Consider the following 25,463-nt stretch of genomic DNA (forward strand, 5'->3'; position numbering starts at 1 on the left):
GGTCCTAAGATACAGAGTTCAGCAAAGAGAAGTGCTCACTGAAGTCTTGAGGAGACAAGGACGGGAGGTGGTTCTGACAGTATCTGCTATTGCCAGGCAGTTCCACATGGCTGTCTCGCTCTTTCCACTTTCTTTTCTCATTTCCCATTTCTTGGCTTTATGCAATAGTAGCACAGCATAGATTTAAAAATGCCAGGGTTGCCAGGCGTGGTGGCACACACCTTTAATCCCAGCACTCGGGAGGCAGAGGCAGGTGGATCACTATGAGTTCGAAGCCAGCCTGGTCTACAAAGCGAGTCCAGGACAGCCAAGGCTAACACAGAGATCCTGTCTCGAGAAACAAACAAACAAACAAACAAACAAACAAACAAGCCAGGGTTGGGGCTGGAGAGATGGCTCAGAGGTTAAGAGCCTTCCAAAGGTCCTGAGTTCAATTCCCAGCAACCACATGGTGGCTCACAACCATCTATAATGTGATTTGATGCCCTCTTCTGGCCTGCTAGGTGTACATATAGGCAGAGCACTGTATATATAATAAATAAATCTTTTTAAAAAATGGCAGGGTCTCCCACTGTCTCCCACTCAAGGCCTGCTAGCGTAATGATCAGCTGCCTGTCAGCCCATGAAGACTCCGCATGCGGAACCCTCTCGGCAGTGCGCACAGCACTGGTGCACCCATGTCCCCAGGAGCAAGAGTCTGTAATGAGAAGCTGGGCATGCCAGGGTCCTGAGCATTTGGCTCCAAGTGACTGGTCTTAGTGCTGTCTTTTGGCCTCTCTATAGAAGCCCACGCAGCTGAAGGCGCTGGACATAGTGTCTGCTCCTGCTCTGTGTGCCCATTTGTATTTCCTCTGCTCTTTATTTCTCTTCTCTTTGCTGCATCTTCTGTAGCTCTGTGGCTTGATTTTTTTTTTTAATGGTACTGGGTACTGAACTGAGGTTTCCCACGTGCTAGCAAGCACTTTACACTGAGCTATACCTGCAGCCCCCTTTTTCCTTTGACATGTAGCTCAGGCTAGCCTGGAACTCACAGTGTGGCATGGGCAGAGGAGGGAAAGTAGCACTGAGTATACAAGCACAAGTGGTCTGTGGGGAATGCATGCGCGCCGCGTGTGTGGCCTCTGGCTCTTCACTGGCACTATGCAGCACCGGGGGCAGGGAAAGGAGCTGGGGTGGGCTCTGTGTGGCTTTTGAGGACTTCCAAATTCTTCAGGCTTGTGCCAGATATTGTGTTGGCTCTAGCACAGGCCACTTGGCTCCACACCTGGCTCTGCCCACTACCAAGTCCTTCTTTGAATCCCTCCACCTATGCCATCGGAATATGAGGTGGGACACACGACCCGCTGATCCATAGGTGGACTGTCTTTGGATGTCACCAGTACTGCCTCTGACCCCTAAAGCCCTGTGGTGATATCCACACTGAGGAGACACCATCTCCAATGTCTATTCTCTGTGTCCTTGAGTGTGAACCTGGGCTCCCCTGCTGTACACTCTGGGTGGGTGAGCTATCCTGTAGGAATCAGTCAAGTCTGCATGTCTCTGGCATGGCCTCCCTGCTGACTGATTCCTCTAGCATTCACAAAGGCATGGTCCAGGCCTCACTAAGCTGGTTCTGAAGATAAGATTCCTGGTTGGGGGGGGGGGGACCATGACTTAGTGGTGATGTAAAGGTTTTTTTTGGGGGGAAGGTTCTCTGTGTAGCCTTGGCTGTCCTGGACTCATTTTGTAGACCACTCTAGCCTTGAACTCACAGAGATCTGCCTGCTTCTGCCTCCCTGGGTGTTAGGATTACAGGTGTGAGCCACCCCGCTCCTGGCTGACATAGAACTCTGTAACAGGGTCAAGTTGTACATCCAAAGGGCTGCTCCTCTGTCTTCCTTAGAGCCGTGTTGCCTAAGGAGTCCACTGTGAGGGCGCTACTCCCGGGGTCAAGCCCGTGAGGTCATCACTAGCTCCTTAGTTATTCCTGTGTGGTCGGTCCTTCTGACACATGAAAGGGCTTAGGGCATCTTCCCTATGGAATGCCAGGCTCAGAAAGTTCTACAATTTGTTCTGGGAGCCAGAGAGATGGGAGCTGGAGGACTCAGAAATGACAGTGAATGTGTAATTCTGAATTAACAGCTCCTCTTCTACACCTATTACCATTATAGCTTATATAACTTATTTCCACATCTCTTAGCACACTGGCAGTATATAGCAAAAAAGGATAAAAACATGGCATATAGCACCAATTTGACTTCCTGGTGCTTAGGAACATCCAGGGGAAAAGTGGGTTGTCTAAGTTAATAACTTTATTCAGAGATGCCTTCATGGTAGAATCTAAGCCTTTCTCTTCTCCAACATGTATGCATGCAGGTATGTATGTGTGTGTGTGTTCTGCAACTGAGCCCAGGGCTTTGTGCATGTCAGACAAACACTTTACTACTGAGTCATATGTTCAGCCATTAAATAAAAGGTAAACAATTTTTTTTTTCACTTCATGTGTTTTGAGATGGAGTCACATCAGGGGGCCCAGGCTGGCCTAGAGCTCTCCATATAGTTCTTGATGGCCTGGAACTCACTATACAGTCCAGGCTGTTTTCAAACTGGATTTCTTCCTGCCCCTATATACTAAGTGGTTCCTACAAGCACGCATCACCACACCCAACTTCGGTCTTTGGCTTTTTGAGACAGTCTCCTGTATAAAAAAGTTTAGGTTTCTTTTCAGTTTGCTATGGAGCTTAGGTTGGCTTCAAACTCACAGTGTGCCTGTGCTCCCTCCAGAGAGCTGGACTGCCTGCAGCTCCATCACACTTGCTGAGTAAGTCTCTGCTTATGAAAGCTTAGCAACAAGCCCAGGTCTTATGCAACACAGCTCTGTTTCTCTGAAGTTGGTGAGCCTGCACTGGGACTCCCTGCATTTGACTTCTGCAGCTCAGCCTTCCAAAGCCCATTGACCAGGTGTGTTCCTCTCACGCACTTTTTAGCCTACAGAGGTTAGCATCCCCAAGACCACTTTCAACACTGGGCTCTGATTCGTTCTTTATCTCTTGGCTCAGCCAGTTCTGAACCTGGTCAAAAACTGCCGGAGGCAAGGTGTGGTGGCACACACCTTTAATGCCAGCATTTGGGAAGCAGAGGTGGGCAGAGCTGTTTGAGTTAGAAGCCAGCCTGGTCTACAGAGCAAGTTCTGTAGCCGGGGCTACATAATTAAGACTCTGTCTCAAAACAAACAAATGAACCCCCTCCAACAACAAACCCCAACCCCTCAATGGTTCCCTTCATCCTTTCCTGGTAACTGTATAGTTTCTTCTTTTAGTGGCTTTCGGGGCTTCTAAGCATTCCTGAGGCTGATGCTGCTGGTTTTGCTGAGGGTAGTAAACACTAACTGAAACAGTGTCTTTTTGTTTTTGTTTTGTTTTCTGAGACAGGGTTTCTCTGTGTAGTCCTGGTTGTCCTGGACTCACTTTGTAGACCAGGCTGGTCTTGAACTCACAGAGATCCACCTGCCTCTGCCTCCCTGAGTGCTGGGATTGCAGGCGTGCACCACCAAGCCCTCTGACAAAGTATCTTTTGATTCGACTTTCCTTGTTCCGGATAATTTCCTTTTCTGTCTTCTTTATCTGGTCCTCCAGTACTGCTCTGCATCCTAGTCATTCCTCATCTTTCCTCCCCTTCTTCCTTCCTCAACTGAGCCACCTGGCAGCTTTAAAAGAACATGATTCTTTGCTCCTCAATGCCCCAGATCCTCCTACTAGAAAGAGCCATTTAGACAAAACCCAATCAGGCTCAGGTCATGAAGTGATGGGTCTTAACACAAGGGATTCAAGTCTAGTGATGACAGAGGTAGAGACCTGGCTGCTTATGTTCCTTCGTTGCATATACACGCTGGACATGCAATGCTAGCAATGTCTGCAACTGTCCCTTTGTCAGTATGCTAATTAGAAGCCAGCCATGTTCCCTCTAGGACACAGGGACTTTGCTTACTCAATTGCAGAGGAGCACCAGAGGTCAGCCCCAGTGTCTTTCCTCTGATGCCACCTGTGTGTATGTTTGATAGTCATTCCAAAAGGAAGACCTTGTGACAGAAGCTTAGGCCCCAGGAAAAGGGCAGGAAGGAAGAAAGAGAGGAAAGGGACGCTCTCCACTGTGCTGGAATTCACACCGCCCTCCGCTGGCCAGTGCACAGGAAAGGGCTGTTTGCTTTGGCAACAGGACTTCATAGAGATGGAACTGATCCCATGTGCAGAACAGAGTGCTCGCTGAAGCACTTCCCTTTGGTAGGTTTCTGGACAGGCAGGTTACATCACTGAGAGTCTCAGGGAGAGAAGTCTTCAGGGGAGAGGACACCGAGGAGAAAGGGAGCCTCAACTTAGGGGTAATGAAAGTAGGAACTCGAAGCTAGATGCCAGCCTCAGCTTACTGGTCCAGACCTCTCCTAAGCATGGAGGTCCCACAAGCAGACACTAACCTGATTTCAGAATAGTGTCTGCAGTGCAATCTGCTGAGCCGGCTGACTCCAGGTGCCTTCTCACAAGAGACAGGGACTCGCGGGGCTACATGTCTCTGCTTTCATAGGTTTTCATTTGTTTTTTATTGATGACACTGAACAAAGGGGTGATTTCTTCCTATCACATATCTTAGTCTATAATGTCTCATCTGTTGGCTCAGGGCAGGCCTTGGATGGCAGCCAACTGCAGGAGCGTCAGGATGCTAACAGCTATTCCTGTTTCAGTGTGTTAGATCCTCTCTGCAGGACACATGTCCCTGGGCTGGCCTTGGTACACCCAGCTCCCTGTGCGGAGGGTCCCTGTAGGGGTCCATATTGAGAATGGATGGGCTATTCCGTGTCCACTTAGTGTGTGTGTGTTCTAATGTGATCAAAGTTGATCTACAACACAACTGAAGCTTACTCAGACTGATCTTCACACACAACGAGTGATGTGTAAAACATTTGTTTTTGTTTTTTGAAAGAGTGTCTCTCTATGTAGCCCAGGCCAGCCTGGAACTTGAGGTCCTCCTGTCTCTGCCTCCCTGCTGCTGGGACTGTAGGTATGTGCCACCATATTAGTATCCAGTGTCAGACTTTATTACATGGTTATGCTTTTCTACAGGGAACACCCTAGACTTTCCTTTCTCCTTTTTTTTTTTTTTTGGTTTGGTTGGTTTTGTTTTTTGAGACAGAGTTTCTCTGTGTAGCCTTGGCTGTCCTAGACTCACTTTGTAGACCAGGCTGGCCTCAAACTCACAGCGATCTGCCTGCCTCTGCCTTCCGAGTGCTGGGATTAAAGACATGCGTCACCACACCTGGCTCCTTTCTGCTTTAAAAAATATATTAAAAAGCAAGTAAGATGCAGCCTCTGAAATTACACTCAGTGAGAAAAGTGAGCTACATGGAAATCAGTCCAGCCCCTGGCCACATACTGCTAGGTTTCCATGACTACTGATGGATAGGGACGAGGCTGCCTTGCTCACTTTTCCTTTGTAAAGTGCCCATCAGTCAGGCTCCCTGTTTATATATGTGTGTGTGAGCAGATGTGCATGGATGCTGTATGTCCTTGTTAATGTAGCTGTGTGCACACATGCTTGTGTGTGGAGGCCTGAGGTCCATGTCAGGTGTCTTTCCTCATCATTCTCTACCTTTATTTTTTATTTTTTAAAAAAGATTTATTTATTATTGTGTATACAGTGTTCTGCCTACATGTACATCTGCAGGCCAGAAGTGGGTATCAGATCACATTACAGATGATTGTGAGCTACCATGTGGTTGCTGGGATTTGAACTCAGGACCTCCAGAAAAGCAGTCAGTACACTTAACCTCTAAGCCATCTCTCCAGCCCCCTCTACCTTATTTTTTGAGACAGGATCTCTCAATGAACCTGAAGCTCGTCAAGTCAGCTCTCTACCACTCTACCTCTCTACCACTCTCCATTGATGGGAACTGGGTACAGATCCTCACCACTGTGCTGAGCTTGTTTGGCTTTCTTTCTTTCTTTCCTTTCTTCCTTCCTTCTTTCTTTATTCTCTCTGACAGGGTTTCTCTGTGTATCCCTGGTTTTCTTGGAACTCACTCTGCAGACCAGGCTGGCTTCAAACTTGGATTTGTCTGCCTCCGTTTCCTGGATGTTGGGAAGAAAGGCATGCTCTACCACTGCCTGGATTTTTTTTTTTAATGTAAGTTTTGTGGAGGATCTGAACTCAGGCCCTCATATTTGCATTGTAGTATTTTGCCCACTGAGCCATCTACCAAGCCCAGACCTATAGTTTTTATCTTCCAACTTATATTTTCAGGACATAGGGGGCTATACCAGGTCTTTGATGCACATGTGAATTTATATTTCTTTAACCAATCAACAGGATGAATGTTCGTTCATCTTATATGGTGTTCCTGGAGCAGATACATTCTCTGAAAGTTTAGTTTATGTACATGAGACCTAATATAGCTAGTCATGGCAACCATATATCAAACATACACACATATTATGGTGGTGCTAAAAAAGGAAAGGCTGCTTAGTGGTAGGGCACTTGCCTACATGCGCATCCTGCCCCCACCCCAAGAGAGAGAGACAGACAGACAGACAGAGACAGAGAGACAGAGAGAGAAAGAGAGACACAGAGACAGACACAGAGACAGAGATAGAGAACAACTCACAGCCAAATGGCGTAAGTGAGTCTGTGATTGTGATACTGGCAAACATGAGGCCAGTGGAGGTGCTGCTTCTAATCCTGCACCTTATGCCTTTCCCAGTGGGAGTGACACTGGCCTGCCACAGTTAGACTATGCTTAGCCGCTGTGCTGCCAGCAAAGAGTAACCCTGCAGAGAACTGCCCCGGGGCTGGAAGGCTTGGCTGATCTGCCTATTCTGAAGTACTTCATATTCGCTTAAAAAAAAAGAAAAAAAGAAAAAAGAAAAAGAAATCAGACTCCAGTGCCCACACCTCTTGTTATGGTAAGAATGCCACCTCTGGGAGGGTGACCTAGGTCTTAACTTCCTCAAAGAGATACCTTTGGTGGAATAAATCATTAGTCATCTGTGAGCTCCAGAGCTAATGCCTACCATGGCCCCTGGGAATCCCAGAAGGTGTGGAGGCTCTAGTCATGCAGGATTCATTTTGATCAGACATTAACTACGTAGACTGTGCTGGAAGAAGCACTTCCTGCTGCTAGGATGCAGCAAGTGACCCGCTCCATGGCTCCATGTTCTAGGCTGTGCCGGCTGACACAGCAGAGGACATCGCTGCATCTGATACCTCCTCTCACAGCCCCACTTCCGTCTTCATGGAGCAAAACTTACACCTTCCCCTTACGTAAAATGCTCCCTGGCTTCCTGATGCCGATGCCACAGATGTGACTCTGCTCCTCACTTGGTCACCCTGCCTGTCCTGAACCCTCTTTCCCTGCCACCTGTGCCTTCCACAGCTCCGCCTCCAGCTGCCTGGGGAGGAGTGGACTCCTCCTGCCACTGATACTTCATAGTTTAGAGCTGTGTCTCCTCCTTGGTCTCCTCCTTTTGTTTCTCTCTCCTGGGTCTGAGTGCCAGAACTCCCCCATACCAAGGACTGTCAGCGGTTACTTGCTAAGTAAGTAATTCAAGGCAAATGGGGAAGCAGATATAACAGTGTCAATCTGTGGGAAGGAGCAATGGGGAGGCCCACCTGAGCTTCTTAGTGAGTAAAGAAGCCTGGCCACACTGAGTAAAGGCCATGGGGGAGCTGGCACCTCGAAGAATCTGCAAATGCCATAGGTTTTCTTGTTGTGTTGTTTTGGTTTGGTTTTTTTCTCAAACTCACATCAATTCACCTGCCTCTGCCTCCCGAGTGCTGGGATTAAAGGCGTGCGCCACCACGCCCAGCTTGCTTTTGTTTTTTTAAGATTTGTTTATTGTATTTATTGACATGAGTGCTTTATCTGCAGAAGAGGGCATCAGATAACATTACAGATGGTTGTGAGCCACCATGTGGTTGCTGGGAATTGAACTCAGGACCTCCAAAAGAGCAGGCGGTGCCCTTAACCACTGAGCCATTTCTCCAGCCCTGTTTTTGTTTTTTCAAGACAGGGTTTCTCTGTGTAGCCCTGGCTGTCTTAGACTGGCTTTGTGGACCAGGCTGGCTTTGAACTCACATAAATCCACCTGCCTCTGCCTCCCAAGTGCTGAGATTAAGTCGTGCACCACCACGACCGACGAGAAGGCTGATTTTATAATGCTCCTGGGGGTGCAGCCGTGAGCCCCAGTGAGCACCACACCAAGGCCTTGAGGATTAAAGCAGGTCTCTCTGCCCTGCATGTACCAACACTTGCTGTTTCTCCCTTGCTAACTTTCCCAGTTCCATGAATGCACCTCAGTCCTTACCAGAAGGTTTAGAGACATTCAAAAATTTTAATCAAAACAAGTTTCTAAAGAAAAACTTTAATTAATTAGTTAACGAAGGAATTTGCTGGGCTGTGGTGGTACACACCTTTAATCCCAGCACTAGGGAGGCAGAAGCAGATGGATCTCTGGGTTCAAGGCCAGCCTGGATTATACAGTGTATTTCAGGACATCAAGGGCTACACAAAAAAACTCTGTCTCATAAAAACAAACCAAACAACTCCCCCAACCCCCCCAAACAAACAAATATTGGAACTATTTTTTTAAAATAATTTTTTAAAATGTTATGTACATAGGTGTTTTGACTGCTTGTATGTCTGTGTGAGTGTGTCAGATCCCCTGAAACAGGAGTTACAGACAGTTGTGACCTGCCATATAGGTGCTGGGAGTCAAACTGGGTCCTTTAGAAGAGCAGCTATTGCTTTTAACTACTGAGCCATCTTATTTCGCTTTGTTTTGTTGTTGTTGTTTTATTTTTTAAGATTTAGTTATTATATATACAGTGTTCTGTCTGCATGTATGTCTGCACACCAGAACAGGGCACCAGATCCCATTATATAGATGGTTGTGAGCCACCATGTGGTTGCTGGAAATTGAACTGAGGGCCTGTGGAAGAACAGCCAATGCTCTTAACCACTGAGCCATCTCTCCAGCCCAGAATTTTTGGGGGTGGGGGTGGGGCTTAAAGACAGGATCTCTCTGTGTAATAGCCCTGGAATTCTCTTTGTAGACTAGGCAGGTCTTGAACTCACAGAGATTCGCCTGCCTCTGCCTCCCCAGTGCTGAGATTAGAGACGTGCGCCACCCGCCAGGCACCTATGGAGCCATCTTGTACGAGGTTACTTTCAGCCCCTTTCTTCTTACATATCAGTGATGCAAACCAAATCCAAGACAAATGAGGGAGCCGTGTGGGTATCTCACCCTGCTTGGTAGTTCACCCTGAGGCTATGGAGCCAATCAGTTCATCGATTCCATTTTGAGGAAGGATAACATGGATGTAAATCTGGGGCCATTGAACAAAATGTAAACATTTTGTGCATATGTGTAGTGAATACATGTATATGCACATGTGTGTACATGCTTTAGCTAGAGATTGAATTTGGGTATCTTCCTCTATTGCTTTCTACCTCTTTTTTGTAAAAAATAAATAAATAAATAAAACAACCCCCCCAAACTCCCTTCATTTTATATGTATGTATGATCTGTGTGTAGGAGTGTGCATGTCACAACACATGCATGGCATACATGCATGGAGGTCAGAGAACAACTCTATGGAGTTGGTTCTTTCTTTTCACCTTTATGTGACTTCTGGGGACTGAATTACAGTTGTCAGATTTTATCACTGGGCAGCAAGTGCCTTACCCACTGAGCCGTCTTATTTGATGGAGCCATCCTCCATCATATTTTATGAGACAGGCGCTCTCACTGAACCTAGAACTTGCCCTTCTGGTTAGATGGGTTGGCTAGAGTATACTTTTCTTTCCCAGGACGCACCTGTCTCCATCCCCGTACAGTTAGAGGCTTACACCACCACACCTGGCTTTCATGTGGGTTCTGAGTTTTTGAATTAAAGTCCTCATGTCTGTAAGGCAGGCATTTACCCACTGAGCCAACTCTCCAGCCCCATCAAAACACGCACAGACCAAAAGGGGCACTTGGAACAGGGAGCACGTGGGTGGGTACTCAGTAGCATCTGGCTCCTGCTGACCTGGCAAGTGTCTCCCTACTTGTCCACCCTGCTGGCATCTTTTTATGTTTGGTCTTGTTTCCTTAGGCTTCATTCCTTGTTTATTATTTATTGTTTCAGAAGACACAAGCTGGCAACCTGTGTACCCAGTCTGCCTCAATTCCAACCTCTTCACCGTCTTGAAATACGCATAAAAAAATTCTCTGGCTAGCTAGCTGGACATGGTGGTGCACACCTTTAATCCCAGCATTTGGGAGGCGGAGGGAGGCAGACCTCTAAATTGAGGCCAGCCTGGTCTACAAAGTGAGTTCTAGGGCAGCCAAGGCTACGCAGAAAAACCCTGCACTGAGAAATAAAAAGAAGAAGAAAAACATGAATTCCTTTGGTTGGAAAGCATGCCCAAAGATATGAACAAGAGAGGACACAGATGAAATATTTCCACATTCACACACCACACGCCAGCTCCAGTTGCTTTACTCTACTAAAGTGAATGTGTACAGCATAAGCCTGTGAGACAGATGCCTCACTCATCATTGGCACAGATGCTGCCTCTATGAGCAGGTGGTACAAGTGTGTGTGTATGTGTGTGTGTGTGTGTCTAGGACTTGCTCTATACTCCAGGCTGGCCTTGAACTCAGAGATCCATGTGCCTCTACCTCCTGAGTGCTGGGATTAAAGGTGTGCGCCACCACAGCTCTTCATGTATGAAAAATTCCATGAAGTACTGCAATCAACATGTACATGAGTTTTAATAGTTAGGACACGATGGAGGAAAGCAAACTCAGTTCCTCCTTTCTGGACAGTCCAGTGAGGATGAAAGAACAATGGGCGTGGTTCAGGAAAGGCAAAGCTGGGAGTCCCCTGTCCTTCCAGTCTTTGTCAATCTGTCCCCCGTCTTGTCTGTCTCTCTTGATGTTGCTTGTTGCTCTGGGACCACACAGGGACACTGTGATTAGGAAAGCAGCAGTGATTTTGTGTGTGAATGTAACATTATAAATAGACCTACAGACGCCAACGTGCTGGCTACAGAGGGACAGAAGCACGGGTTCTTCCTGACAAGAGCTCTGGGAAGGGATATGGGTGAGGCTAAGGGGTGACTCAGACCAGCCCAAGTGACGGGAGAGTCTGTGCTTTGCATGTAAGAAGACCCAGTTGGACAGCTGGAGGAGAGTGTTGCTGGGGGACGAAGTGGGATTGGTCTGTTGGGGCAATATGGGACCCCTGTGCCGTCCTCCCTCCCCCATGCCTGTTTCTGCCCTGCAGCTGAGATGGGCCCTATAACCTCCCAGGCCTGGGGAGTCTCTCGGGGCCAGCAGCATGGCAGAGCCTCTACCCATCAAGACCTGCAAGTCTCCCAGTGCTGTCTTCTTATCAAGCAGCTGTGTCCTTGTACCCTAGTTGACACAGTCTGGGCAGAAAGCTGAGATTTTCCTATTATAAGAACTAGCAAGATCAAGCCACTGTCATTCCTTAAGAAGGGAATTAGTGAGAGCCAGACAAGATGGTGCAGTACTCAAGAGGATGAAGTGGGGTCATGATCAAGAGTTTGAAGACCAGCTGGGCAGTGGTGGCGCACGCCTTTAATCCCAGCACTCGGGAGGCAGAGGCAGGCGGATCGCTGTGAGTTCGGAGGCCAGCCTGGGCTACACAGTGAGATCTAGTCACAAAAGCAAACGAACAAACAGTAAACAAGACAGTTGGACCAAGTCGTGGCTGAGTACATGTGCATGCTCGCCAGTTCCTGACTTGTCTCTGGCCTGGAGTAGTGTCAGGTTATGGAGAGGAGGGAAGGCCCAGCAGCAGCACAGGCCGGCGGGGATGGCAGGGAGAAGGACATTCTCTTGAGAAGTGAAAGGAAACCAAACATTACCAAAACCAGAGCTGAGCCAGGCCCCACCCTGGCTGTGCTGGCTCTAGGTCGCCTTGATAGAGGAGAGGGAACCTCTGTCCCTCTGACAGCAGAGTCATGGGTATCAAACTCCCCAACAGGGACTTAAGCCAGCGATGCCAGTCTGTTTCTAGACAAGATTTAAGAAATACCTATTTGCTTTTGCTACAAATTAATTAAACATTTGTAAAAGTTAGAGGTAGGGGCTGGAGAGGTGGCTCAGTGGTTAAGATCACTGGCTGCTCTTCCAGAGGTCCTGAGTTCAATTCCCAGCAACCACATGGTGGCTCACAACCATCTACACTGGAATCTGATGCCCTCTTCTGGCCTGCAGATAGAGCACTCAGCTACATAAAATAAATAAAATCTTTTTTTTTTTTTTTTTAAGTCAGAGGTAATTGACCTCAGTTTAGCAAAATGATGGCTGGTCCTGTCTGGGGCTGGGAAGGCTGGCTGCCCGGTGTGGGGACCGTAGGCAGCTGTACTGACCCTCAGGAGCAGACTCGATGCCCAGAGGTTAGGAGGACAGACTCTCTACTATCTCTCCTCCTGCAGCCACCCAGATGCAAGCCTGGCTGCAACCTCCAGGTGCAAAGGCTGCAGGAGATGAGCAGGATGGTGTTCTGGCCAGAGTTCCTGCTCAGACGCAAGCTTCTTAACACCCCTCTCCTCTCTGCAGGCTTCGTGCTGGTCATCGGGCTGGTGACCTTCTACAGAATCGGCCCCTACACCAACTTATCTTGGTCTTGCTACCTGAACATTGGTGCCTGCCTTCTGGCCACCCTGGCGGCTGCGATGCTCATCTGGAACATTCTTCACCGGAGGGAGGACTGCATGGCACCCCGGGTGATCGTCATCAGCCGTTCTCTCACAGCGCGGTTCCGCCGTGGCTTGGATAATGACTATGTGGAGTCTCCGTGCTGAGAACACCCTTATTGGGACTTTCTCTATGAATAACCACTATTACGTCATAGTCTAGAAACCAGCAGACTGCCCTGAGCCCTGCTTGTGCAGAGGTGTGGGGCAAGTCTGGGCTACCTATATATACATATGTATGATACTCGTGTACATTTATTATGTTACATATGAACATGGTATGTGTCTCTATGTCATTGTGCCACCCTACTTCTGACACAATCTTCCTTGGCCAGCAGCACAGCAAGGCTTCACATTATGCAAGTTTAAAAGGTGGAGACTAGAAGCTGAGGCGGGGAAGGAGGCAGTGTGGGCACCTTGCTCTCCACCTCCGTTTGGGGTTAATTTATTCTGCATCTGCTAAGATGGTATCCCTGGTTACTTTCATAAAGCACAACGTGCAGGAAGCTTTTCATGAAGGATTGATAATCCTGGAATGAGACAGAACTTCTACAGGTGGTAACGGTTTTATGTCAGAATCGGGTTAGTAGTGTACGTTTTACTCCTGACGATCCATCTAAGTTAAAATAAACGCAAGCCTCTGAATGTGTCTAAAACTTGTGTTTTATCCGTCCACACCTCCACACTTTTTCTGAGACTTTTGTGGGCTGACCCTTGGAAGGGCTAAGAAGACCTCATTAAGGATCCCGCAGAGGCACATAGCCTGAGTCCTGGTTGTGCAACCCAGAAGTCCACGTCCCTGCACTCTGAAAACTGGCACGTCACGACAGATCAACAAGTAGAACAGAAAGGATAAAACCTAGTCGCCTTCCCAGGAAGACCCTCAGCCTCTCCCCAGCTACCTCTGGAAGCCGTGCTGCTTTCAGACAGGCTGGGGCCCCTGGTCTGTGGCTCCCCAGAACCCAGGGCTGCCTGACCACATCTATGACCAAGCTCCTGCTGCAGCCTTGCTAGATGGTTCCTTTGGACGCTGCACTGCTTGACCATGGCCACCAGGAGGCAGGAACCACGGCTGGCATATGCAGCAAGAGGAAGCTGGCACTATGAGAGCGTGAAGGCTGGAGTGAGATGCCCTCCTCCGACTGCCTCTCCTAATAAAGTCAGGCTTTGTTGTTTCAGCCTGCTAGTGACTCGCGTTGATCAGTTTAAATTCTGACGCTCACTCTGTACCAAGGTTTGTCTTTAGAACAAACAGCAAAACAGACTGGGCCTTAACCATCGAAGAGATTGATGATGACATACAAGCATTTATGGACTGGCCACATATAACACACTCAGCACGCTGTGTGGAAATAAGCAGGACGTGTCCACAATACAGCACACAGATCCAAGCGCTTAGCTATGACTCCCTCCACTTGTCTCTTCCCATAAGACATTTTTATTTCTAGGCACACACTAATACTATGTATGTGCCTATACACCTTAGTATTGTGTGTGTGTGTGTGTACACAATACTAATGTGTATAGGCACATACATAGTATCAGTGTACATATATACAGTACATTAAAGTTTAAAAGTGGTCATGCAGTCTGCTTCTAGTGGTGATCGTGACAGTATATCAAAGTGACCCAAGAAGATTGGGCTATGACATTCAGCCTCACTGGTCACCTCCAAGTTAATGTCTACACGGCCACTATGGGAAAAAACCCTCCCAACTGCAGTAAAACCAGCTGCGATGGCTTTCAAGGACAATGGATGAGGGTTCCACGATATTCTGAAAAGCGCATCTGCGTTACAAAAGCATCACTCCAGGCATTTGCTATTTTTCTTTTTTAAATATGTAAATTGTTTTTATTTTATGTTCCCTAGTGTTTTGCCCTCATGTGTGCCTGTGTGAAGGTGTCAGAGCCCTGGAGTTACAGACAGGGGCCAGCTGCCATGTGGATGCTGGGAATTGACTCTGTGTCCTCTGGAAAGGAGCAGTCAGTGTTCCACACCTCTCCCCCCACACAACTCTTCCTCTCCTCTCCTAGCACCCTCTTGACAGGGTCCCACTATGTAGCTCTCGCAGTCCTGAAGTACTTAGAGTTGGCGCTTGCTGATTTTTTTTTTTTTTTTTTTTTTTGTTTCCCTGTGTAGCGTTGTCTGTCCTGGACTCACTTTGTAGACCAGGCTGGCCTCGAGCTCACATCGATCTGCCTGCCTCTGCCTCCTGAGTGCTGGGATTAAAGGTGTGAGCCACCAGGCCCAGCTGTGCTGATCTCTTTTTAAAGACAGGTCTCATTCTGCATCACAGACTGGCCTGGAGTTCAGTACATGGCCCGAGCTGGCTTCAAACTTACAGTAATCTTCCTATTTCAGCCTTCTAAGTACTGGGATTGTAGGAAGGAGCCAGCGTATCTATATCGTTGTAACTTCTTTCGTAAAATCTAACCCCGTTTCATTGATAGTTTTGGTTTTTATTTTTTAATTAATACTTTTGAGCAATATTTAGCAACTGAAGAACTTTTGACCAGAGTACTCTGAATACTTTAAAATAAATGAAATATTAAGTAACAGGCTAGAGGCTGCCGGCACAACTGATCCCAGGAGCCAGGCTTGCCTGCTGCACCAAACACACAGTGTGCCAGATACGTCCCATGTCCTGGAGCTTGATGGCATCTCACTGAGTAGAAAAACAGTTAAACACTATAATATGGTAACAGAAAGGCTGCTAGCTTAAAATACAATTGGTAAAGAAGGCATAGTGGTTAAGAGCACTTGTTGCTCTAGTGGAGGAGCTACACCCACATGATGGGTCACAGTCATTTGTAAATACAGCTCCTGGGTATCAGATGCCCTCTGACTTCCTTAGGCACTAGACACCCATGTGGTGCATATAACATATATGCAAGTCAAATACTCATACACATAAAAGAGCCAGAGCTGTTACAGAGAAACCCTCAAAAATAAATAAATCTAAAAAGCTTTTTTTTTTTAGAAGGCATTAAAAAGACTGAAGGCGCTCAGCAGGACACACGTCAGCTCTGACGCTTCAGTGTGGGCTCCTTACCTTTTGATGAGTTTGATAGATTTGAAAGCTTCATCCATGTCTCCAACAGTGACAAAGAAGCTGAAGTTGAGCATGGCGTCCCGAGTAGGCTTGTCACAGTCCTCCAGCCCCACAAAGTCTCGTAGGGGTCTCTTGGCTACCATCTGAGGGATGTGGTAGTGCCCAGAATCCACCCTGTCTTCTTTGTCTGCTTCTTCAGGCTGGAGGACAGAGGTCCCGTATGCTTGTCAAATAACACGTAAAGCTATTGCCCACACTCAGTCTCACTTCTTCTATATTCAAACAGCCACCGGGAAATCTGTATGCAGGGATGTATAGGTATACAGCCATAGGCCAAATGGTTCCCACCGGGTACTGGAAAACCTTTAAGGTCACTGGAAATTATCAAAGCTTTGGGCCCTTGTTTCAGATAACAGGTAAACAAAGGCTGTCCAGGAATAAACTTGTTTGTCAGCCTCTGATTCAGTAATGTCAGAGTCTCACATTAAAAACAGCCCTTTCTACTACCATCTCCTAGCGTTTCATTGACTATAAAGACTTTTTATCAGTTAAATGACTTAAGTAAAGTCAGACACACATGCATCTCTTAAAATTAAACAACAGTAGTCTGTCTGTCTTGAACAGGAGGTGCTTGGGGAGCCCACTGTCCCTCTGTGGCTCTTCTACTGCTCTCAGCCTGGGCATCTCCAGGCCTGGAACTTCCTTCTCTCTGCAGACCATTTGTTATGTACACATACTCTCTAGCACTTACCTGCCACTGTGACTGCCCAAGTGGTGGCTTCAACTACCTGCCTTCCACTCAGCCTCGCTGCCCTTTCTGAGCCTGCCTGGCAGCCTCAGTAAGGAACCAACACTTGGGCTGGACTCGAAAATCTGGTGGACTTTATCATGCCTTGCATTTGGAACTCCTTCTAGGTACAGTATAGCGCACAGGCAAAGGTTCTGTGGAGGGCAGCTCGAGTACAGGCCTAAGGATATCTGGATAATACCAACTAGGTGATGGAAGAGTTTGGCTGGCTGTGCACCGAGCTGGATGCCGCCCTTCACAGTGGTAACTCATCATCATCCTGGGGTGGTTCTAATAAGAGCCCAGTTTCATGTGTGAGCACCCTGGGGAGCCTTGGAATCCCTTGTTCCCTGCTTATTCACCATGCTTCTTGTTTCAGCTCCTTGTAAGAATTGTTGTCTGTGGCCACACCACCCTGGACACACCTGAACTTGTCCCATCTTGGGAGCTAAACAGGGCTTGGGCCTCACTGGTATTTGGATAGGAGGCAGAGACTGTTATCTGATGCCATAGGAGATTAGCATAACCTGTCAGTCACAGGGTAAGGGTGTTTGGAACTAAGAATATTGGACTCTCCCAGACTATCCCGGGATGTGTGGGCACTGAAAACCTGCAGGAAAGGGGACTGAGGAGCTGCGTGTCAGCAAGCAGAATATGAGCGGTCTTAAAAGAAACACAACACCAGCTGGGCATGGTGGCGCACATCTTTAATCCCAGCACTCAGGAGGCAGAGGCAGGTGGACTGCTGTGAGTTCGAGGCCAGCCTGGTCTACAAGGAGAGTCCAGACCCACCAAGGCTACACAGAGAAACTCTGTCTCGAAAAACCAAAAGAAAGAAAGAAAGAAAGACAATGCCTTCTGGATAAGTCCTTGGCAGCACTTTGCAGGTTAATCTAATGACACTACCTCTACTGCAAACATAGTAGTCAGCCAAGCACTTCCTGTATCTGGAGACCATGTGAAATGGCTGCACATGCCACAGGTACATACCGAGAATCAAAGGGCTCCTGTCAAACTCACTAAGCCACAGGGCTCTGTGACCAAACAAAACACCCTAGCCTCCAGGAAGGTTTCTATGTAAGTGAGCAGGGCAGGAAGGGATTGCTGGGATACACACAAAACAGCAAGAAGGGTCTCGGGGTCATGACAAAACCAAGGCGACAAGCTATCTCGGGCTTCATACTTACGACTGCATCATACACGCCTCTTCTGTGGAATAACAACTATGAATGTAGGCACAGAAAGGGAGGTGAGAAAGAAAGAAAACATGTATAAATGTGTGGAAGAAACCAAAATCCAGAATATGAAAATAATTTAGAAAACTCAACAGAAAGAATTTAAAAGAGCTTTCCAAACTATGTTTTTAAATCAAAGGGAAAGTAAACCAAAGAACACAAAACAAGAATGAAAAGTGCCAGGACACTCTCAGCCTGGTGGCGGGACACCTGTACTGACAGGGAAAGGACTCCAGGACTGAGCAGACCACAAGGACACTTTCCCAGCTTCCACAAACAACCCATGTTTAAGGCACATGGAAGTGTAACATACAAACTGCTCTTTTTGTTGTTGTTTTGTTTTGTTTTTGAGACAGGGTTTCTCTGTGTAGCCTTGGCTGTCCTGGACTCTCTTTGCAGACCATGCTGGTCTCAAACTCACAGCTATCCACCTGCCTCTGCCTCCCAAGTGTTGGGATTAAAGGCGTGTGCCACCACGCCTGGCACAAACTGCTCTTAAACCAACATCTAGTGGCTGTGCGATACTGCTGAATATGGTAACTTGGAAAACTGGAGCCAAATGTCTTGGATACATTTTTATTTTTTAAAAACATGTGCATCATTATATACGCATGTTTGCAGATGTTAAAACTAGAGGCCCCATAAGGCTGATCACTAACTGGTCACAAATCAGGGGGCAGTAACAACACATCTGCACTACTCTCTATGCCAGTTCCTTTTAAAGCAGATCACAGCTCTGGGAGGAGCAGAGTGGGGCTTGCATGCTCCACACGGTATGTCTTCATTAGCTTATATGGCTCTGTGGAAGGGACTGCATAGACACCAGCTTTTCCTCGGCCCTGTCCCCCTGTGGCCTATCCTCCTACTCACTTTTGGTTACAAAAGTAACCGAAGGCTAAGTCGGGCATGGTAAAAATATCAGCACTCAAGACACTAAGGCAGAAGGACAGATGTGAGTTCAAGGCCACCCTAAGCTATATAGGTAAAACCTTGCAAGAAAGAAAGAAAAGGGGGGCAAGAGAGACGGAGTGGTCAGAGAAAGGCTCAGCAGTTCCTAGCATGCACTGCTCTTGCAGAGAACCACAGTGCAGGTCCCATCACGAGGGGCTGGGGGTAGTGGGCACAACCGCCTGTGTTGCCTCCGGCCTCCACTCGCAACTGCAGTCAAGCATACCATGCGATCTCATATACATATAATTAAAAGCAATTTTTTAAAAGGTAGAGAAGTTAGTTTCAGACAATAAGAACAGCACAGAGCTCATTTTAAAGACTGACTTTACATCACAATGCGGGGACCCAAGAAACACTTAGGTCAAAGGTAAAAGCCGACACCATAGACCCCCCTCCCCTTCTTTCTGGCATGACAATGCAAGGGAAGTGACAAGGAGTATGTCTACATTTTTCTGGAAGGTGTAGCTCCAGCAAGAGACCTATTTCATCAGCCCAGGGGATCAAAGCCATTACAGCTGCTGCAGAACACTACGGAGCTCACTGACAGCTCCAGCCCCAGCAGCCCGGCTTCAATCCCACAGGCACCGGCTCCCGTGCTGGAAATGTCCCTCGGGTATGGTTGTCGGGTGCAGCTCAGTATGGTAGACAGAGCACCTGCCTAGCACTTGTGAAGGCTCGAGTTTAACCCCCAGAACTGAAAGAGAAAAGAAAGCAAGAAAAAGAAAGAAGCAGCAGCCACTGTCTCTGAGGTGACACTGGAGTCCAAAGTTTAAGAAGTAGCAGTTGGAGCTGGGCGTGGTGACGCACGCCTTTAATCCCAGCACTCGGAGGTAGAGGCAGGCAGATCGATGTGAGTTCGAGGCCAGCCTGGTCTACAAAGCGAGTCCAGGACAGCCAAGGCTACACAGAGAAACCCTGTCTCAAAAAACCAAAAAAAAAAAAAAAGAAAAAAGTAGCAGTTGGTAAAAATACCAATGTACCATTGAGATTGCCTGGACTCAGGTTCTTTGTCAATGTGTCATTTTATAACCACAGCCCAAGCTGGGTACAGTGGTGCACTAGGGACACTACACAGAGAAAACCTGTCTTGAAAAACAAACGAACAAACAAACAATAACCACAGCCCAAATTCTCAGGCATGTAAGATGAACGGGCGAGGATGTCCACTAGTGTTTGTTAACCCCACTCTTTCAAAACCTTATAAAGGACCATGCATGTGCCTCATTTCTATCTAGGTACAGAAACCTCCTGAGTAGTGACATCTGCTGCAGCATAGTAGTTACCTCTGGGCTAGCAGCTGGGAGATCTGTGTCAGTTGTAATTCCTAAAGAAGAATATAGGAATATTTATTCTAAAAAAAAAAAAAAAATCCAGCTAGAATAAAAGGAAATGACAAAGGTTGAAAGTTGTGCCTTTAGGGGCCTAGAGAGATGGCTCAGAGGTTAAGGGCACTGTCTGCTCTTCCAGAGGTCCTGAGTTCAATTCCCAGCAACCACATGGTGGTTCACAACTACCTATAATGAGATCTGGTGCCCCCTTCTGTCGTGCAGGAGTACAAGCAGTCAGAATACTGTATATGTAATAAATAAAATTTAAAAATAAATAAATAAAAATAAAGTTGTGCCTTTAAAAGGAAAGCTTTTAAAGTTGTGCCTTAAAAGGAAAGGCTAATTCATATCTCAAGTGTGCTAGAGACACATGAAAGAATCCACCTAGGTAAGGGAGAGACAACAGAACAACTGTGCAGGAACCAGGGATTCCCACCTTTTTTGTGAAGTAATAATGAGGCACTTCCATTCCCAGAAGGTTCTGGAAGGTTGAAGGCTGGGGGAAGCAATCATGGAGCAAGAAGCTGTGCTCTTCACAAGCGAAGAATGACAGAATCAGAACATCTTCCTGGAAGACACAAGACAATGTCCATGTTTGAAATGCAGCCGTGGACTTTTCTATTTTCTTCTCAGTTCCTTTTCAGGGTGTATGGTCACAGTGCCAACGCTGCCAAAGCTTCCCAAGCTCCTTATCTGCCTCTTTCAAGAATAACAACATCTTCCAGATGGCTGTACCCCACCTGCCTGTGACCAACAGACCCCATAGCAACTAACCATCCGAACCTACCTGAGTTCATGAGGGAACCTCAAGAGTGTTTGTGTACTTTAAACTCTCCCTTTGGGTTCTTTTTTTTTTTCTTCGGTTTTTCAAGACAGGGTTTCTCTGTGTAGCCTTGGCTGTCCTGGACTCACTTTGTAGACCAGGCTGGCTCGAGCTCATAGCAATCTGCCTGCCTCCGGCTTTCCCTTTGGATTCTTTTGTTCTGACTCAAAAATCAGCAGTGAGCCAGGTTAAACCCAACACACCTAGGAGGCAGAGGCAAGTGAATCTTTGAGGCTATCCTGGTCTACATAATGAGTTGCAGGACAGCCAGAAAACATAGTGAGATGCTGCCTCAAAAACAGGGCTGGAGAGATGGCTCTGCAGTTAAGAGCACTGACTGTTGTTCCCAGAGGTCTTGAGTTCAATTCCCAGCAACCACATGGTGGCTCACAACCATCTGTAATGTAATCTGATGCCCTCTCCTGGCCTGCAGGGGTACAAGCAGACTGTATACATAATAGTAAATAAATCTTTCAACAAAACAAAACAAACAAAGCCAGACAGTGGTGGCGCATGCCTTTAATCCCAGCACTCGGAAGGCAGAGGCAGGTGGCTCTTCGAGGCCAGCCTGGTCTACAAAGTGAGTCCAGGACATGCAGGACTACACAAAGAAACCTTGTCTCAAAAACCCGAATAAACCCCAAAACAAACAAACAAGAAATCAATATTTGGGATTAGATGGGACAAAAAGGTGGCTACTCTTGGCTTGCGGGAATGATCTTAATGACATGGTAATACTTATTCCTGAGTGAATTTCCCTAGTCACTCTCCCGTAAGCTATGCCGTGATGACACTATGTGGTAAATGGTGACCACATATGTCTAAACATGTAACATAGCTATTGGTACCTTGTGGCATGTGCCTTCCTCCACGTGGGGCTGCTTGTCCAGAGCCTGTGGCTGGGCTCCAGGTGCTTCTTCCTGCAAGGCCTCACACACGAAGAGCCTGGGCTCACTCTGGTCCCAGAAATGGTTCACAGGAACATAATTTGCCAGTCTCTCGTGCATAAAGACGTGGGTCCTAAAACAGAAGCAAAGGCCCACCCCTGCTCTGAGAAGAACATTTCCTTTACTGCTGTCCACATCCACTCAGAGTCAGCTCAGTCAGTGCAGGCAGGTGACACTTGGGGAGTGCATGGCTTCTGCAGCACCTCGGGGACACTTGCCGATATACATCTTATCAGAACACATTCTGTCGGACTTTGAGAAGCTGGGAGAAAGGGTCCAAGAAGTCTGGCTTAAGGGAGATGATGCTTGGATCTTGTAGTCATGCAGCGGCCCTCAAATTTCCTAGGCGGTATCCAGAAATGAATCCATGTGACAATGTCTAATTTTACTCTTGCCTCATCTATAAGATACCATGATTTGGGACTCAGAGGTTAAGAGCGCTGTCTGCGCTTCCAAAGGTCCAGAGTTCAATTCCTAGCAACCACGTGGTGGCTCACAACCATCTGTAATGAGATCTGGTGTCCCCTGAAGGTGTACATGCAGGCAGAACACTGTATACATCTTAAAAAAAAAAGATACCATGATTGATGGGCCCCCAAAACTTGAAGAAGTTCTATAGGGAGCTCAGTGAGCTAGGTGGCAAAGAATGGAGACCTCGACAGGAGATGAATGAGATGTCATTAGTCTCAGCTATTTGAGAGATGCATCCCACACAAAAAAGCAGAATTATAAGGTATAGTCATTTTTATATACCACCCCAGAGGAGCACAGTAAACTTGGCAGAGGATGGCACTGCTGGGTTCAATGACCGTTGGTGGCTCCTCACAGATGCCACCAGCACCAGCACCAGCACTAGTGGTACAGAACTGATGTGACAATATTTAGGAGGGAACACATGCCAAGGACCTATAAAATGCCAGACTCAGGTTGTGTCCTTTGGGCCATGAGGAGTCTGGCCTGAGAGACTAGCCTGGCAAGAGACTCAGAACAGGCAGAAAGGAGGTTTCCCAGTCTTGAAAAAGAAGCCATGGAAATCGGGCAGAATGGAGCGAAATCAAGTATTAGGAGACATTTCGGGAGATAATGAGGGGAACTGGCAGTAAGGATTTACACCGGTCGCAGAGAGCCCAGTAATCTGGTTTGGAATCACAGCCTGGAACTGTGTGAGCCTGAGGGGAGAAGTCCACGCACCCATATGCTGAAGCAGGGGACCAGTGGCACACGTAGGTGGAAAGAGGCGAAGGAGCTGTGGAAATAAGGCATCAGCAGAAATGGAAAGTGGACCAATGAGATTAAAGGAGGCCCTGAGAAGGGTCTAAAGAGGCAGGCAGGACTCAGGGAGAGGACTGTGTAGGAGGATCTGGGTCTCTCAGCGGTAAGGTGCTTGCTTAGCACACACCAGGTTCCGGGCTCCACCCTCAGATTCACAATTGATCAAACAACAAAAACTAGCAACAATAGCAGAACAATATGAAAAACGGTGACTGAAAAATGCAGCTCTGTGGGTGCCAGTTCCTCTGCTCTCTGGACATCTCCACAGCAACATGGAAGGTTCTGGGCTGTGCTCTTTGCTGTGCAGGTACTTCACTGCAGACACACCTAACACCCTTTCAAAACTGTTTTCATGACTCAAGTCCTGAAGAATTAAATACAGACGGAAGCAAGGTTCGTAAGCGCTTGAAGCCCCAAGAACATGTTTTCTGAAGCAGAATCTACATGTATATGTTACATCAACACACTCCTCCCCCGATCCCACAAAGAAAGACACGTATTTCATGTTTTCTCTAGAAACATATTTTCTACAAAGACAAGCATCTCCTTCCTGTCAAAGCTGTCAGTCGGTCTGAGGCCACTCTGCTTGGGGGCACTTGCAGAACTGTTGGGGAAAGCCCCTCCAAAGTTTGAGTTTCTACTAAGGTTCCACAATCTCAACCCTGGTGTCAATACTAAGGCCTTAAATCTACTTCAGCTGCTTGCATGGCTGGCGTACTATTTGGTTTTACTACTAGTAACTTCTGTGAGGTTCTGGAGTTCAAAACTCCAGGAGTTCTACTTAGTAAGTAGAAAGTAGGCAAATATCATTTTCAATAAAATCCTCTCAACTATGAACTTACTCCTTAGTTGTCGGCTCATTGAAGGGCAGGGTCTGTATCTGTCCAATCTGTCCAGTCTTGAAGTTGAAGACAGTCACTGTGTCCATTTCAACATCATAGATGTAGACTTTGGAATCAGGGCTGTTGTCAGCCTAGGAAAGAGAAGACATAATGGCGCAGGGAGTGGCAAGCACTCTAGGGACTGTGCCCATGGGCTGACACTGCATGTCACCAGCCACCTTGACTTCCAGGAATTGGCACACCATAGAATAATAGCTTAATTGTTTATTACTAAGACCACTGAGATAGTTTTTTAGTTACTACTTTGTAATTTCAGAAAACTCAGAACAAAGTGTAAAATACTGTGAGCTGCTCTGTTTTGACTGGAGATTTAAAAAAAGAAAATAAGAATAGGGTCTCACTATGTAGCCTGGGATGACCTGGACCTGGTTGGCCTTGAACTCACAGAGATCTGCTCACCTCTGCCCCAAGTGCCGGGGTTTAAGGCATATGCCACTATGCTCAGCCTGGAGAAATGTTCTTAGTTGAGGTAGCTTAACCGAGGGACTCAAAAGGAATCTGGATATAAGGCAAAAGGCGTCATACAAAGGACATAAACTCCACAGAGGTGAGGGTGACGACCCTTTCCATTGGCAGCCGACACATGAAGTGGTGAGCAGTGTTAGTAGCAAAGGCCCGGATCAGGGCCACAGGAAGCCTGGCCGCCCCTGCTGTGCCGCCTGCTGCTCACAGCTATGAGGAGCCGCCAAGGTTGCGGTTCGTTCTACGGTCACAGCACCATTCACAAGGGCAGGATGTGGACAGTCACTAGGCGGCCATCAATAGATCAATGGAGAAAACGCAGTCTATCAAAACAGCTCAGGCAGAGAGAACGAAGCACCGACAAGCTACAACATGGATCAGCCCCAGAGTGTTACACAGGCGAGAGACGCCAGAATCAAAAGGCCACACAGCTTATGAAATGTCTGGAACAAGACAATCCAGAGGTGGTGGGCAGGCTGTGGTGACAGGAGCTAAGGAGGGGGATGTGCCTGGCCGCCGGTGGGCATGGCATTTCTTTAGGATGAAGATGCTCAGAACCCGCCGGAGGGGATATATATATACTGCAATTGTGTCAAGTCCCACTGAATCGCCCGCTTTAAATGGTTAATTTTGTGTTGTTTGACACTCATCTCGACGTTTGAGAAACCCTATTTTACAATGAAGGAATGTCAGCATCCCCAAGGGCACCTTGGGCCTGTAACTGCTCAAGTGGTGCTTTGCAGTGGAGGAAGGAGGTGGGGACACAGGGCCCACGGCCCCAATGGCAGCATGGGCAGCGACAACAGGCCCAGCTGTGGGTTCTTTATGAGCCATCTGCCTGGGGCTCAGGCTTAGCTGCTTTAGGTTTTCTAGGCTCAGAAGCTGCAGAGCTGCCCTGGGGATTCTGGCTGCCTTTACCTCAGACATACACATAAAGATTTCTAAAAAACAAACAAAAATAAAC

At 47.4% G+C, this 25,463-nt stretch overlaps 2 protein-coding genes across 3 annotated transcripts in view; one reads left to right on the top strand and one right to left on the bottom strand.

Moving 5' to 3' along the window:
• TMEM204 (transmembrane protein 204) overlaps window positions 1-13,384 on the top strand; it is a 29,230-nt gene extending 15,846 nt beyond the window's left edge. For both annotated transcript variants that reach the window (XM_084764214.1, XM_084764213.1), the window contains exon 3: window positions 12,603-13,384. In XM_084764214.1, the coding sequence (XP_084620340.1) occupies window positions 12,603-12,847 (245 nt within the window). In that variant the 3' untranslated portion in view covers window positions 12,848-13,384. The remainder of the gene's footprint in view (window positions 1-12,602) is intronic.
• IFT140 (intraflagellar transport 140) overlaps window positions 1-25,463 on the bottom strand; it is a 96,030-nt gene that overhangs the window by 33,191 nt on the left and 37,376 nt on the right. The window contains exons 15-18 of the mRNA XM_084764180.1: window positions 23,978-24,108; window positions 21,765-21,936; window positions 20,530-20,661; window positions 15,793-15,992 (exon numbers count right to left, since the gene is read on the bottom strand). Of these exons, the coding sequence (XP_084620306.1) occupies window positions 15,793-15,992; window positions 20,530-20,661; window positions 21,765-21,936; window positions 23,978-24,108 (635 nt within the window). The remainder of the gene's footprint in view (window positions 1-15,792; window positions 15,993-20,529; window positions 20,662-21,764; window positions 21,937-23,977; window positions 24,109-25,463) is intronic.

The sequence above is a fragment of the Acomys minous genome (assembly GCF_964271855.1).
Source record: "Acomys minous genome assembly, chromosome: 16".
In the NCBI taxonomy this organism is placed as follows: Eukaryota; Metazoa; Chordata; class Mammalia; order Rodentia; family Muridae; genus Acomys; species Acomys minous.